Source organism: Camellia sinensis, chromosome 10 (assembly GCF_055761805.1).
Source record: "Camellia sinensis isolate YWXY chromosome 10, ASM5576180v1, whole genome shotgun sequence".
Classification (NCBI taxonomy): Eukaryota; Viridiplantae; Streptophyta; class Magnoliopsida; order Ericales; family Theaceae; genus Camellia; species Camellia sinensis.
Window position 1 is genome coordinate 98,152,215 of NC_138970.1, and position 11,669 is coordinate 98,163,883.

At 41.6% G+C, this 11,669-nt stretch overlaps 2 protein-coding genes across 2 annotated transcripts; both read left to right on the forward strand.

Moving 5' to 3' along the window:
- The first annotated feature begins 8,345 nt into the window (after positions 1–8,345).
- Positions 8,346–8,778, forward strand: LOC145800573 (serine/arginine-rich splicing factor SC35-like). Its single transcript, XM_082890277.1, has 2 exons — positions 8,346–8,378; positions 8,464–8,778. The coding sequence occupies exons 1-2, from the start codon at positions 8,346–8,348 to the stop codon at positions 8,776–8,778; spliced, it is 348 nt and encodes a 115-aa protein (XP_082746403.1).
- A 2,054-nt stretch (positions 8,779–10,832) lies between these two features.
- LOC145800574 (uncharacterized) lies at positions 10,833–11,669 on the forward strand. The gene has a single exon (XM_082890278.1). It carries the CDS (start codon positions 10,833–10,835, stop codon positions 11,667–11,669), a length of 837 nt encoding a protein of 278 aa, XP_082746404.1.

The following is an 11,669-nucleotide window of genomic DNA, read 5'->3' on the forward strand; positions in this document are numbered from 1 at the left end:
TGAATGGCTGTTATAAGTGAGCAGTTGCTCAGCATAGGAGTGGCAAACAGGTTTCAAGGTGTTAGGTGGTGGGGGTCGCGCCTCAGGGAAATAGGCATACAACCAGGCCTGGAAGAGCCAGAAGGGGCCAGCACAGTTGCCAGAAATCTTCTTGTCGACAAAGGAAAATAGGGCCTTGTAAAGGGTGGCAAGAAGATAAGGGGCTAAAGCCATAAGTTGGCCGTCTTGCATACACAAGGCAATGGGGAGGTATTCTTTCGTGATCTTGTACCCAGGGACACAAAAAAGAAACTCACAAAGCCAAAGTAAGTAAAAAGCAGTTCTTTCTTTGTCATCGACAGGGGAACCACGCTTGCCTTGGTATTTTTTGGCAAAATCTGTATAGCACATGTCAGTGTTTAAAGTAAATGTCACTTTTGGAGGCTCAAGGAGAGCATGAATTGGATTGCCCAAGATTGGCAGACCAGTCAAGTGAGCTACATCTAAGATGGTAGTGGAAATCATACCAAAATTGAGGAGTAGGGAGTTACTAGACTGCGACCAAAAGCATGCAGCAGCAGCAATCAACCCTTTCTCTACGTCATAAATTTTAGTCGACAGTCTAATTGCTTCAGCAATGCCCTGGTGCTTCCATACTTCGGCGTCGTGACCTTCAATTCTCCTGGCCCAGCTTCGCCAATCAGAGTCTGGTGACCTCCACCCTCTGAGTGGGTTTTTGCTGACATTCCAGTTAGTCCACTTGAGTCCAGCTTGGTTGAGAAGAAGGTTCTCACCATTACCAAGGGGATAGTATGGAGCTAGCTCGTCTGGGAAGTAAGACGCGAAGGTAGGGCCTAGAGTAGCCTTAGCGACAGAGCTTGGGCTGGGCAATAGGGTTGCAGCAAATTTTAGAGGAGCGATAAGTGCTCTGATAGGGTCCGGGAAGCGGAGTAGGTCTTCATTGTTCTCCTCAGATGGAGATGGTTGAGATTTTTTCGGTGCCATGGCTTAGGGTTTTGTGGTGCTCTGGTTTTGAACGGCAATGGTTGAGAAGGAGTACAGTCTGGGGAGTTCGAATCAGAGGGAAATGAAGTGGTTTGAAGTTGAAAGGGTGGGTCTTTTATAGCTTATGATGGGGCCAGTATATTTAAAAGCTCTTATATTGGGCTGTACTTTATGTTTGTTTTGGGCCCAAACAATGGCCCCCTCGTTGAAGTTAAATATCATATGACTTGGACCCCCATGACCCCCTCTCTCTCTGATTGGCCACTTTTTTTTTTTTTTTTTCAATTTCTTATTTTTTTTCCTTCTCCAAACAGCAGCCCCCACGTGTGTGTGTGGGGGGGGTGGTGGTGGTGATTGGGGGGGGTCTCAATCACTTCCGCAATATTTAACTTGAACATGGGGGCCATTGTTTGCACCAAGTTTTGCCAGTCTCTGTCGACAGATGGTCCACTTAATCGAGGGCATGTGGCCAAGTCTGAAGGAATGTCCACGACCTGAAAGTGGGCTCTCTGCATGTGGGTCACCTAGAAGTGATAGGGGAAGTTTTTACCACCAGTCACGGAGTTAGCGGGCACACTTTCAGGAGGAAGCATGAGACAAAGCAGGAGCCTTGCTCTGTCGACAGAAGTTTAAAACAGTTGGTGGCCATGAAATAAACACAAGAAAAGGGAGCTCGACAGATAGAAGTGGAGGTTTAGTATTGATATCCGTATACTGTTTTTGTGGCCCATCATTGCATGATCCCACAGGTCTACACCATAACTGCCACTGTAACTGCCCCGACTTCGAATCTTCAAGTCCACTCTGCCAAATATTGACTCTTCCCTATCGACCTTCCTTTTCACCATTGTGGGGCATGTCCCTCATCATTATGAGACAAAAATCGACAGAATATTGTCCACTAAACACAACCACAGTCCTTGCAAACTGGGTCAATGAACCGCAACACTTGGCCACTCACAGTTACTGCCCCTGACTATGAATCATCAAACTCTGCCAAATATTGAATTTTCCCTGTAATTTAATCAAAATATATTCAATGTCGGTAAACTTGAAAATACGTTTGAAATAACCTTTTTCTGTATTGTAATGACTTAAACACAATTGTTGTCCTACATTTTACGTAACGAAAATACACAACTTATTTATATCAAAAACAAAATATACATCTCGGGTTTATAATCAAAAAAATGGGAACTACTTTTTTTTTAAAAAAAGTTCACTCATATTTTCACCTACATTCTGATTGGATATTAGATTAAAAATTCCTCTTTGCACCTATTTTTCCCACATCCTCCCAACAGCTGCTCCATTCAACTAACATTGAATCTTGCATGCCACCTGACTTACACGCTGGAGCAGTTACTGGCAGTGCTCATGGATTTAGTGGCCACCCTCCAAGAGGAAACATGAACGAATTGGGAGTCTATCTGTCGAGGAAAGGCTAAAAGGACCTGGGCACAGGTGGTAACTTCAATTATATGCACTTCGACAGGTGGCAACTTACTTTCTACATTGTAACTTCTGTGTAGTTTTTTCCCTTCTACTTTCTACTTTGTTACTTTCTACTTTGTTACCATCAGTTCATCGAAAGAAATCTTCATCCATTTCAGGCATTTGAACCAATACCACAATTGCTTGATTTTCTTCTTGAACTTGTCAACTTTAAATTACTGCTTCGTTGCTGTCCATATAGGCCCACCATAATTTTACTAACAATAAACCCATACTTCCATAGTAAACATTAAATAATTTCACAACTCCTGTTCGTAACTCGTAATTCATATACCGATCGGCATGGAGATAAAGTAACGAGTTCGTTGGGTTACTTTCTCCAAGTAACACCCAAAATTAACTGCCACTTGGATTATATAGAAAATGCATGTGCTGGTATGTAATTTTGCAAACCCACTTCGACAAAATTCGTATTTTACTCGAAATATAATACTAATTTACGGACACAAGTCATAACAAATCAATACGAAGCGAAACACATCGTTAGTTGATAAACCATACCGCAAAAAACCCTTCAGTTAGATCCAACCAAATATGGAACAGAAACAAGCAACCTGCAATAGGAATCTTGGAATACAGACATAAGCCAATTTCCCACCCAAAACGACACACAGACAACCCATATATATCTCACCTCACCTTCAGTTAGTTTTGAAAATGACAAGTCACTGCAAACACAAATGACAACATCACTCTAAACAATATGGGAAATTTACAACTCGTGGCCTTGTACATAAGTAACGTTGTGCCATTTCCTGGCATTGTACATAACCAATTATTTACATGTTACGTACAGCAATCCATGCAAAATGAAAACTACATACATTATTTCCATGTGTTTTCAATAGCTAAGGGAATAAGTAAATCATACAAATTATACAATTACCTGATTCACCTCATCAATTGTGTTCGAATCATTTTTCCACACTGCTGCTTCAACACTACCGTATTGGCCCACAGGCTGCTTGGAATCAGGAGAAACATCAAAAAATAGTCGCCGTTGCTTAATGTGCGGTGTACTTGGATCCACCAACCCAGTTTTGCAGCGAACGGGCAATGACTCCGCATTGTACTCACGGTCAGTTATGTGGGGTGTATCTGCATCTGAGTTATTACCCACTGTTCGGCTAAACCGAACCTTAGGACACGTTCGCTTTGTGTGCCCAATGCATTTGCAATTCCCACATTTTCTTGGTCTTCGACAGTTGGACGAGGCCCGTCCTGGGTTCCCTTTTGTCTTCACAACATCAGGATGTTCTACTCCAAATTTTCGACGGAATGAATGTTTCCCTTTGTCTCCATTCCCACCGTTCAAATTCCTCTCATATAACTCCTTCATCCGGCTCGTCATCGGAAGACATGCATCCCTAGCATCCTTGAAACCTTCCGTTGATTGCGAAGCATAGAAACACATTTCGTTGTAGGAAGAACACAATATCCCATACCGGGTCGTCTGTGTTGTAGTGCTATCAATTGAGGGTTGAGGCCATTGCTGGCCATCCTTGCTTGCAGCCCTTGTCCATCTATGCAGCACACAAGTTGGGGGAATTTGCGTTAAATTTTCAGCTTTCATAACACATATCATGTGGCAGCAAGGTAGCCCCAACGACTCAAACTTCATGCAAGAACATCTCATTGCAGCATCCATTGGACTGTGTGTTACTATCCATGATCTGTCCTTCACTCTGTACTTATGAATATAGTAGCATTTCTGACCATCCGGCAAAGGGAACACATCCTTCACATTCAACTTCCCCTCTTCTAAGATTTCATCACGGAACATTCTAAATATATTTCGGGTGAATAGCTCAGCTCCATGTCTCTCTATATCTCGCAATGGAGTAATCAATACCGGAAAAGTGTTATTTGTTTCAGCATCATCTCCAGCCTCGTTATACCTTATCCTTGCAAGAGCCCGATCATAGTGCCTAACAAATTCATATAGCTTCAATTTGTGTTGGAGGAAGGGATTGAAATAAGCATTCATACACTCCGAGCGCTGAGTGCTCTTCATCCCAGCAAAGAAATGTCCACGCATATATGCCTCAGCCCACATATGACGCTTCTCATATGTCTCCAACACCCAACTGTTGGTTTGAAGTCCAAATTCTTCGACCATTGTCGTCCAGCCATGCTCAAACTTTGTCTCATCCGTTTCCATGTCCATGCACTGCTTGAAAGCATGTGCAAAGCCACTTATGTGAACATTTGAAACAGCATTTTTCCCAAGATGCCAATTACATAATCGATGTCTTGCATCTGGAAATACTCTTCTGATTGCCTCTCGCATCGACTTATCCCCATCTGTCAGTACGGACACAGGTGCTTTATTGCCCATCGCCTCCATAAATGTTTCCAAAACCCACGTGTATGTCTCAATTGTCTCATTAGCTAGCAAAACACATGCAAATATCGTGGTCCTAAAGTGGCTAGTCACACCAGCCAACATGACAAACGGTTTCTTGTATGCATTGGTTCTGTAAGTTGAGTCAAATATCAACACATCACCAAACTTTGCGTAGTCGGCCCGCGATTTCAAATCTGCCCAGAACAGATTTTGCAACTTGTTATCGTTACACACATCATACTTGTAAAAAAAACGTGCATCAACATCAAGTTTTGCGCATAGGTAAACCAACGCACCCTGCGCATCACCATCCTCAACTTCTGCTCTACGTTCGGCTTGAATATGGTTGTGCAGATCCGTGCGGATGAAACCAACATTCTCATAAGACCCTGACTGATTTACCATATAGTCCATGATTTGGCTAGTCTTCACACCGACATTGCGCATAGCCATTGCTTGAGCTTTGTCACCGCTGTTTAAACTGCGATGTGACCTCAGATACATCACACAGTGTTGTTCCGCCAATTCATGGCTGTGGTCTGCGACGAAGTGAGTCACAACATACTTTCCCCCTTCACCAGCATCCGCATCGTACTGTATGCGAAATTGAGCTTTGCAACCTACTCTTGTTAGTGCCTTGGGAGCTCTACTCTTCTCAGCAACACGGTCCAAGTATTTTGGTAATCTCTGACCTTCCCTTGAACACAACCACAGCCTACTAACGACCTTTCCCTCTTTATTTGTGTTAAATCTGGATTTTCGTATACTAAATCCCTTGGCTTTAGCATACGCATTGTAGAAATCTTCTCCATCTTCGACCGAATCAAATTTCTGTTCCAGAATAGCACGTTCAACATCACCAACCATGTCATTGCGATGAGCATCGTCAACCATTTCTTTTTTCATGTCGGCTCCGCCATCTTCAACGTTCATGTTGGTTGCTTCTTCATTGCTCGGACCAACTTCGCAACCATGATCAGGTTCTGCCCGACTTTCATTCATCAAACGGATGTCATCTGCTTCATTTGGAATGTCATAATCATCACCTTCCCTTTTAACTTCCGCTGGGGCCATACTGCACATGACATTACTACCAACAATTACTTGATGACCGAAAATTGTTAACACAAACACAAACATGACATTTTCACACGGTTTACCTGTTTGTGCAAACACAAACACTCGCTTGAGAAACAGAAAGAGAAAGGTTAGTTGCCAATGGAGGGGTTTCCGTTGGAGCGAAGCGTAGAGAGGTTGAAGTTAGGATGGGGGTTTAGTTGAGGGAAAATAGCTGAAGTGAACGGGCCAGAGAGACAGAGAGAGAGACAGAGAGAGGGACACAGCTTCATACCTCATATCTAGTTCGAGAGAAGGGCTTCACTTCAGCAATGGAACCAACACAGCCTTCTAGTTACGTTGTTGTTGGAAATCGCCCGTTATACTGTTCCCTACAGAGCTTCGTCAATGGAACGAACCCAACAGGGGCTTCTCCCTGTTAATGGAAATCAACGGTTACACTGACTCAACCTTACACAGAGAGAGATAGAGACGAAATACAGAGAGTGAGTGGGATGCAATCATGCAAATACAAGCATTAACCGGTTGCCCCGGTTTCAACTTTTTCACGATTAAACAATTCAATGGTCTTGATCAATTATTGTAATCTAACGGCTAACAATTGGGTTGCATATGGTGTGCAACCTTAAGGGGGTTGCACACTTAAGCATGACCCATTATAAGAACTCCTTTACAGATTTTTTGAAAATCTGTGGGTTAAAAAATACAAAAATATTAGATATTCATATCAAATTACAAATTAAATTATCAATTACTTACAGTCTGATATGGGCCACGGATTTATATGAATGTGTACACTTCATTGTAAGTAAGTTTTTAGTTTGTAATTTTTGAACGGTCTCTAAAAAGGTTCGAAAACATAATATAAAATACAACAATGATTGAGACCTCTAAATTTGGAGATCCCGTGACCCTTAAAATGATATGAATCATTCATGTGTGAGAGATAGGAAAAAAATAAATAAATAACACACATTAATAGTCTACATCATTTTAGAGGTCATGGGAATATCCAAAATTTGGAGTCTGACTCATTTTCCTACCAAATATCTAGAAGTATTCTTTCTTGATCACACCATAATTTAGCCTGACGGCGTACAATGAAATATACAGATAAACGAATAAATAAGAAGACATTCATGGAAGAAATTGAACTGTCTCAAAACTCCTCTACAATTATTATAATGGCTTGAAGAACCCTTCTTTCTCCCATCACTCAAACAATACTTGGAAATACTTACTTGATCATTTCAGTTCAGTTAAATGAAAACAGTTACAAAGGAGTAATTATTAATGGATGCCTTTTTTTTTGTTCTTTTTTTTTTCTCCTTTTCTTTTTTCCATTTGTCAATGGATAATAAGAAACATAAGAATCAAAAGATTGATTCCTTTTCCTTCTAGTGTTTTCTTAGCAACCAAGCAAGATTTTAATGAAAAAAGTAAACTACCATGGCTAACAATAACAACACGAAGAGCAACCAGGTGGCAACTAAAGGAGAAATATAGCTCCAAAGTCCTCAGTTTCCTTCTTGTAATGGATCACCACCCCATGTTAAGGCCTCTTTATTGTACTTTCTTTTCTCACTGCCTAGCAAACAATTTTTTTCTTCTTCAGCTAATCTAATATGGGATAGAATGTGAGGAAAAACCTTTTTATAGGACTCTTCCCCAATCAATAAATCCGAATGACCAAAGCCATCCACAACCACCCTTTCATGTCTAAAACCGGACTGGTGAAGCTTCATGTAGTTAGTTGCAAGAAGAGTAGTTTGGGGAGTCACAAGGAGAGTCCTCCCACCGGATATATAAAGCGTAGGGAGCGCCATTCTTTCGGGATGTATCAAGTATGAGTTTTTACCACTGCTGTCCACAATGAAACTAGCATTGCAAATCTTTTTGAGGTGAGGAAATCCAGCCATTGGAAGCCTTGGTAAGCTCTGTTTGTTTAACCAATAGTGCATGGAGGGGCTTATGTTGTCGTGCCAAAATGTGTTACCAAATATCCCAGAAAAGACCTCACATTCATCGCAGGTGCATCTCTCGTAACGTGGCACCAAACGAGCAATATATTTTAGGAGCTTTTGTCGTTAACTTGCCTTTGATGTCTTGAACAAAGGGAGGATCTTGTTCTTCCCTAGTATGACCATCGACATCTGCAATATGATTGGATTGGAGTTATAAAAGAATGCAGACCTAAAACATATATAAAATGGTGTCAGAACTATGTTCTTTGTAGGCCTACCTTGATTAGCCTCAAGAGTAATGGGTACCCCCATTTACAGTTTGTCAAGCCGTGAAGCCTCGATGTCTAAATTTTTTTTATATTAAAGAACCAAAATTATAAGAAGAGATATGAATAGGTTTGACAGTGAGAACCACTCTTATCAATAGAAACTTATAAAAAATTAAATCTTAAGAAGCCATGAGAGGAGCTCAGCAAGGAGGGTGGATTCCAGTAGTAAGGGATAGGGGCAGACCAGGACCTTGGAGGACGGAAGGGAGTGCAGGTGTATTTACTGTGTTTGTGGATAACTTACCAGTATCATAGAACCCAAAAGGGCCTGTTCAATCTATTCACAAAGTTTGGAGTGGTAAAAGATGCTTTTATACCGCAAAAAAGACGCAGGGTGACTAACACAAGGTTTGGTTTTGTGAGGTTTGGTTGCTCTGTGGCAGCTAATATAGTTGTCCAGAACGCCAATGGTTTATGGGTGGACAATCGATCATTACAGGTAAAACCTACAAAGTTTGGGAAGGACAATGCTAGGGGTGAAGCTGAAAGAATGCCATTAAGTACCCAAGTGCGGAGACCAGTAATCTATGCTGCTAAAGGTGGAGATGTTATAACCGGGTAAAGTGGTCTTAGAGATAGAAGATCATATGTTGACGCGGTGGCAGGAAAATAGATGAAGGAGTAGGGTGTATTTTGGTGAAGGCAGAAGAGGTAGGGAATGGATGGTTGTTTAAGAGCATAATAATCAGATTGAAGGTACAATATGCTAATGTTAGTCTGAAAAAAGAGCTAGTAGCAATAGGAATGGAGGATGTAATGGTAAGAGATAGTGGGGGAAGAGATATTGTTATAACATTCAGATCAAAGGAGGAGAAGGCAATGAAATTACCAGCTTTTAGATTGGTGTGTAGATATTGCTGAAGGAAAACAAGGGTAGGTTTTGGAACATGAAAGAAGTGTATGGCTCAGTTGCTATGGCATCCCATTGCACCTGTGGAATAGTTCCAACATAAGAAGGATTGGTGGGGTGTGGGGGCAAGTCTTATGTTTTGAAGGTGATATAAGCCAACCACTGTCATTTGTGTGTGCAAAGGTTAAGGTTTCCACCAAAAGCATGGAACCTATAAACTCAGTTGTAAATCTAGAATGTAGTGGGAGGGTGTTTCCAATGAGAGTTTGTGAAGAGTAGGTGATCACGGTGAAAATAGGAAAATGTTCTTGCAAATGTCATAAGATTCAAGATGTGGTTGAGATCAGCAGTTCAAATGTGGTGGACGATCATAGTGTGGGTCAGAAATTCAGGAAGGATGAAGATGAAGATGCTGATATGGAGGATGGATATGATGTGGCTCAGGAAGGTAGGCCAGTTGGTGGAAATTAGAGTGAGGAGGTGGATGACATGGCATGTCGGAGGAGTGCAGAGGAAGCTAAAGCTGGTCGAAGTGATGGGGAGAACGTAATGAGTGCTGAGGTCTGCAACATAATGAAGGAAGTGCAAAACCAGAGGAACGGCTCAATTGAGGAGACGGTAGTTAGTCAGTGTATGGATAACCTGGTCTGTATGCAAGGTCATGTTAGAAGTTTAGACATAACAAGTTTAGAAAGGCTTGGGGTGAATATTGAAGTAATTTTGGGCCAGACTAACACACCAAATAAGGGGGTTGGGCTTTGTAAACCACAGATTGGACTGGAGCAGCAAGGAAAATCTGTTAGTGGTAAGCCAAAAGAAGTAGGGCTTTGGGAGAGTTTCAAGTTTATCAGAAGCCCATGAGAAGGAGCCCAGTTGTAGTCAAAGAATGAATAGAAAAGGGAAAGAAAGGATTAAAAGCATAAAGAAATATAATCCAAATTTGCCACGAAGAAGGTCGGCTGAGTTAATGAGAAAATATGGTAGCAGAGGTGCGGCAACAAGTTCGGCACGACCCAAGGCTGCAGCCTGGCGAGCAGCAGTGGCGGCAATGTCTTTATCTGCATCGATTGAGGGTGAAGTGGATAAAGGGAGGGTCGTCCTTAATGAGGCTGAAGCAGCTCTGAAAATGGGGAAACTCCTCGGGGTGAAGCTGAATGGGAAGAGGGCTGAAGTGTTGGAGAAAATAGTAGACCTTGAATTGAAGGAAATGGAACGTATTGAAGGGGCGGTGAGAGTTGGGGAGTAGGGTATACCAGCTGGGGGGAAAATAGGAGAAACAGTGGTTTTCTTATGAAGATCTTATCATGGAATAATAGGGGGATGGGGAGGAAGGAGAAGAGAAGCAAGATTAAGAAGCTTGTGAAGGAGAGAAAAGTAGATATTGCTTTGTTTCAAGAGACAAAGAAATCAGAATTAATAGAGGAGGAAGTCAGATCAGTGTGGGTAAGGGGCAAAATGGAGTATATGGTGGTGGATGTTATAGGCTCTGCAAGGGGTTTATTGTGTATTTGGGATCCAGACATATTCCAAGTTAAGGATTGATGCAGCAATAGAAGGTTTATATTATTATCGAGTACTCTCTTTAACCAATTTGATTGTGCTATTCTAAACATTTATGCACCTAATGATGTGGGCTCTAGAGGGAATCTGTGGAATTGTTTGTTGAAGCTGAAGGAGGAATTTCTTAATCCATGGTGTTTAGGAGGGGATTTTAATGAGATTAGGCAGATTGGGGAAAGAAAGGGTGTTCGGGGAGAGATAGAGATATGAAAGAATTTAATGAGTTTATTGATAAGTGTGAGGTATCTGATTTACCATTACTTGGGAGAAGGTTCACTTGGTGTAATTCATGTACTGGTGAGAAGTGGAGCAAAATAGATAGAATTCTTGTAGACCCAAAGTGGCTTGAGGTGCTTAATTTTAAGCTGTGGGGTCTTCCTCGACTGGTCTCTGATCACTGTCCTCTTCTTTTGATGGAGGATAAGAGGGACTGGGGCCCAAAACCCTTTAGGGTATTAAATGCTTGGTTCTTACACAAAGATTTTCAGAGGTTCTGGGAGTCGAACTGGAAAGAGTCCAGTGTAGTAGGCTGGGTTGGGTTTATACTGTTTCAAAAATTGAAGATATTGAAAAGTGGCCTTAGAAGTTTGAATGTGGAGGTTTTTGGTAATGTACAAAACAAATTAAAGGCAGTAGAGGGTGAACTTCACTATTTTGATATTCTGGTTCAGGATAGAGACCTCGATGGTGCTGAAAAAGTTAGGAGAAATGAAGTTAGAGCTGAGATGTGGAGGTTGAGTAGGATGGTTGAACGGTTATGGCTACAAAAGTCAAGACTTAATTGGGCAATGAAAGGGGATAAAAATACAAGATACTTCCATGTAGTTGCAAAATGCAGAATAGTTAGAAATGAAATAAACTCTATAATAGATGGGGAGGTGGTGGTTGAAGATCCGTGTCAAGTGAAGTATAAGGTGTTTGAACACTTTAGAAATCAGTACACAGAGCATTGGTCATCAAGACTTGTGTTGGGGGGTTTTTTCCCATCAATAGAAGGCAGAGTGAGGTCTGGATGGTTAGAATCAGATTTTTCAGTAGGATAA

Excerpts from the sequence above, each read along its gene's own strand:
- LOC145800573 (XM_082890277.1), top strand. The coding sequence starts at position 8,346 with ATGAGAGGAGCTCAGCAAGGAGGGTGGATTCCA. Across the intron at positions 8,379-8,463 it reads AGCAAGGAGGGTGGATTCCA|TATCATAGAACCCAAAAGGG; the intron begins GTAGTAAGGGAT and ends ATAACTTACCAG.
- LOC145800574 (XM_082890278.1), top strand. The coding sequence starts at position 10,833 with ATGAAAGAATTTAATGAGTTTATTGATAAGTGTGAGGTATCTGATTTA.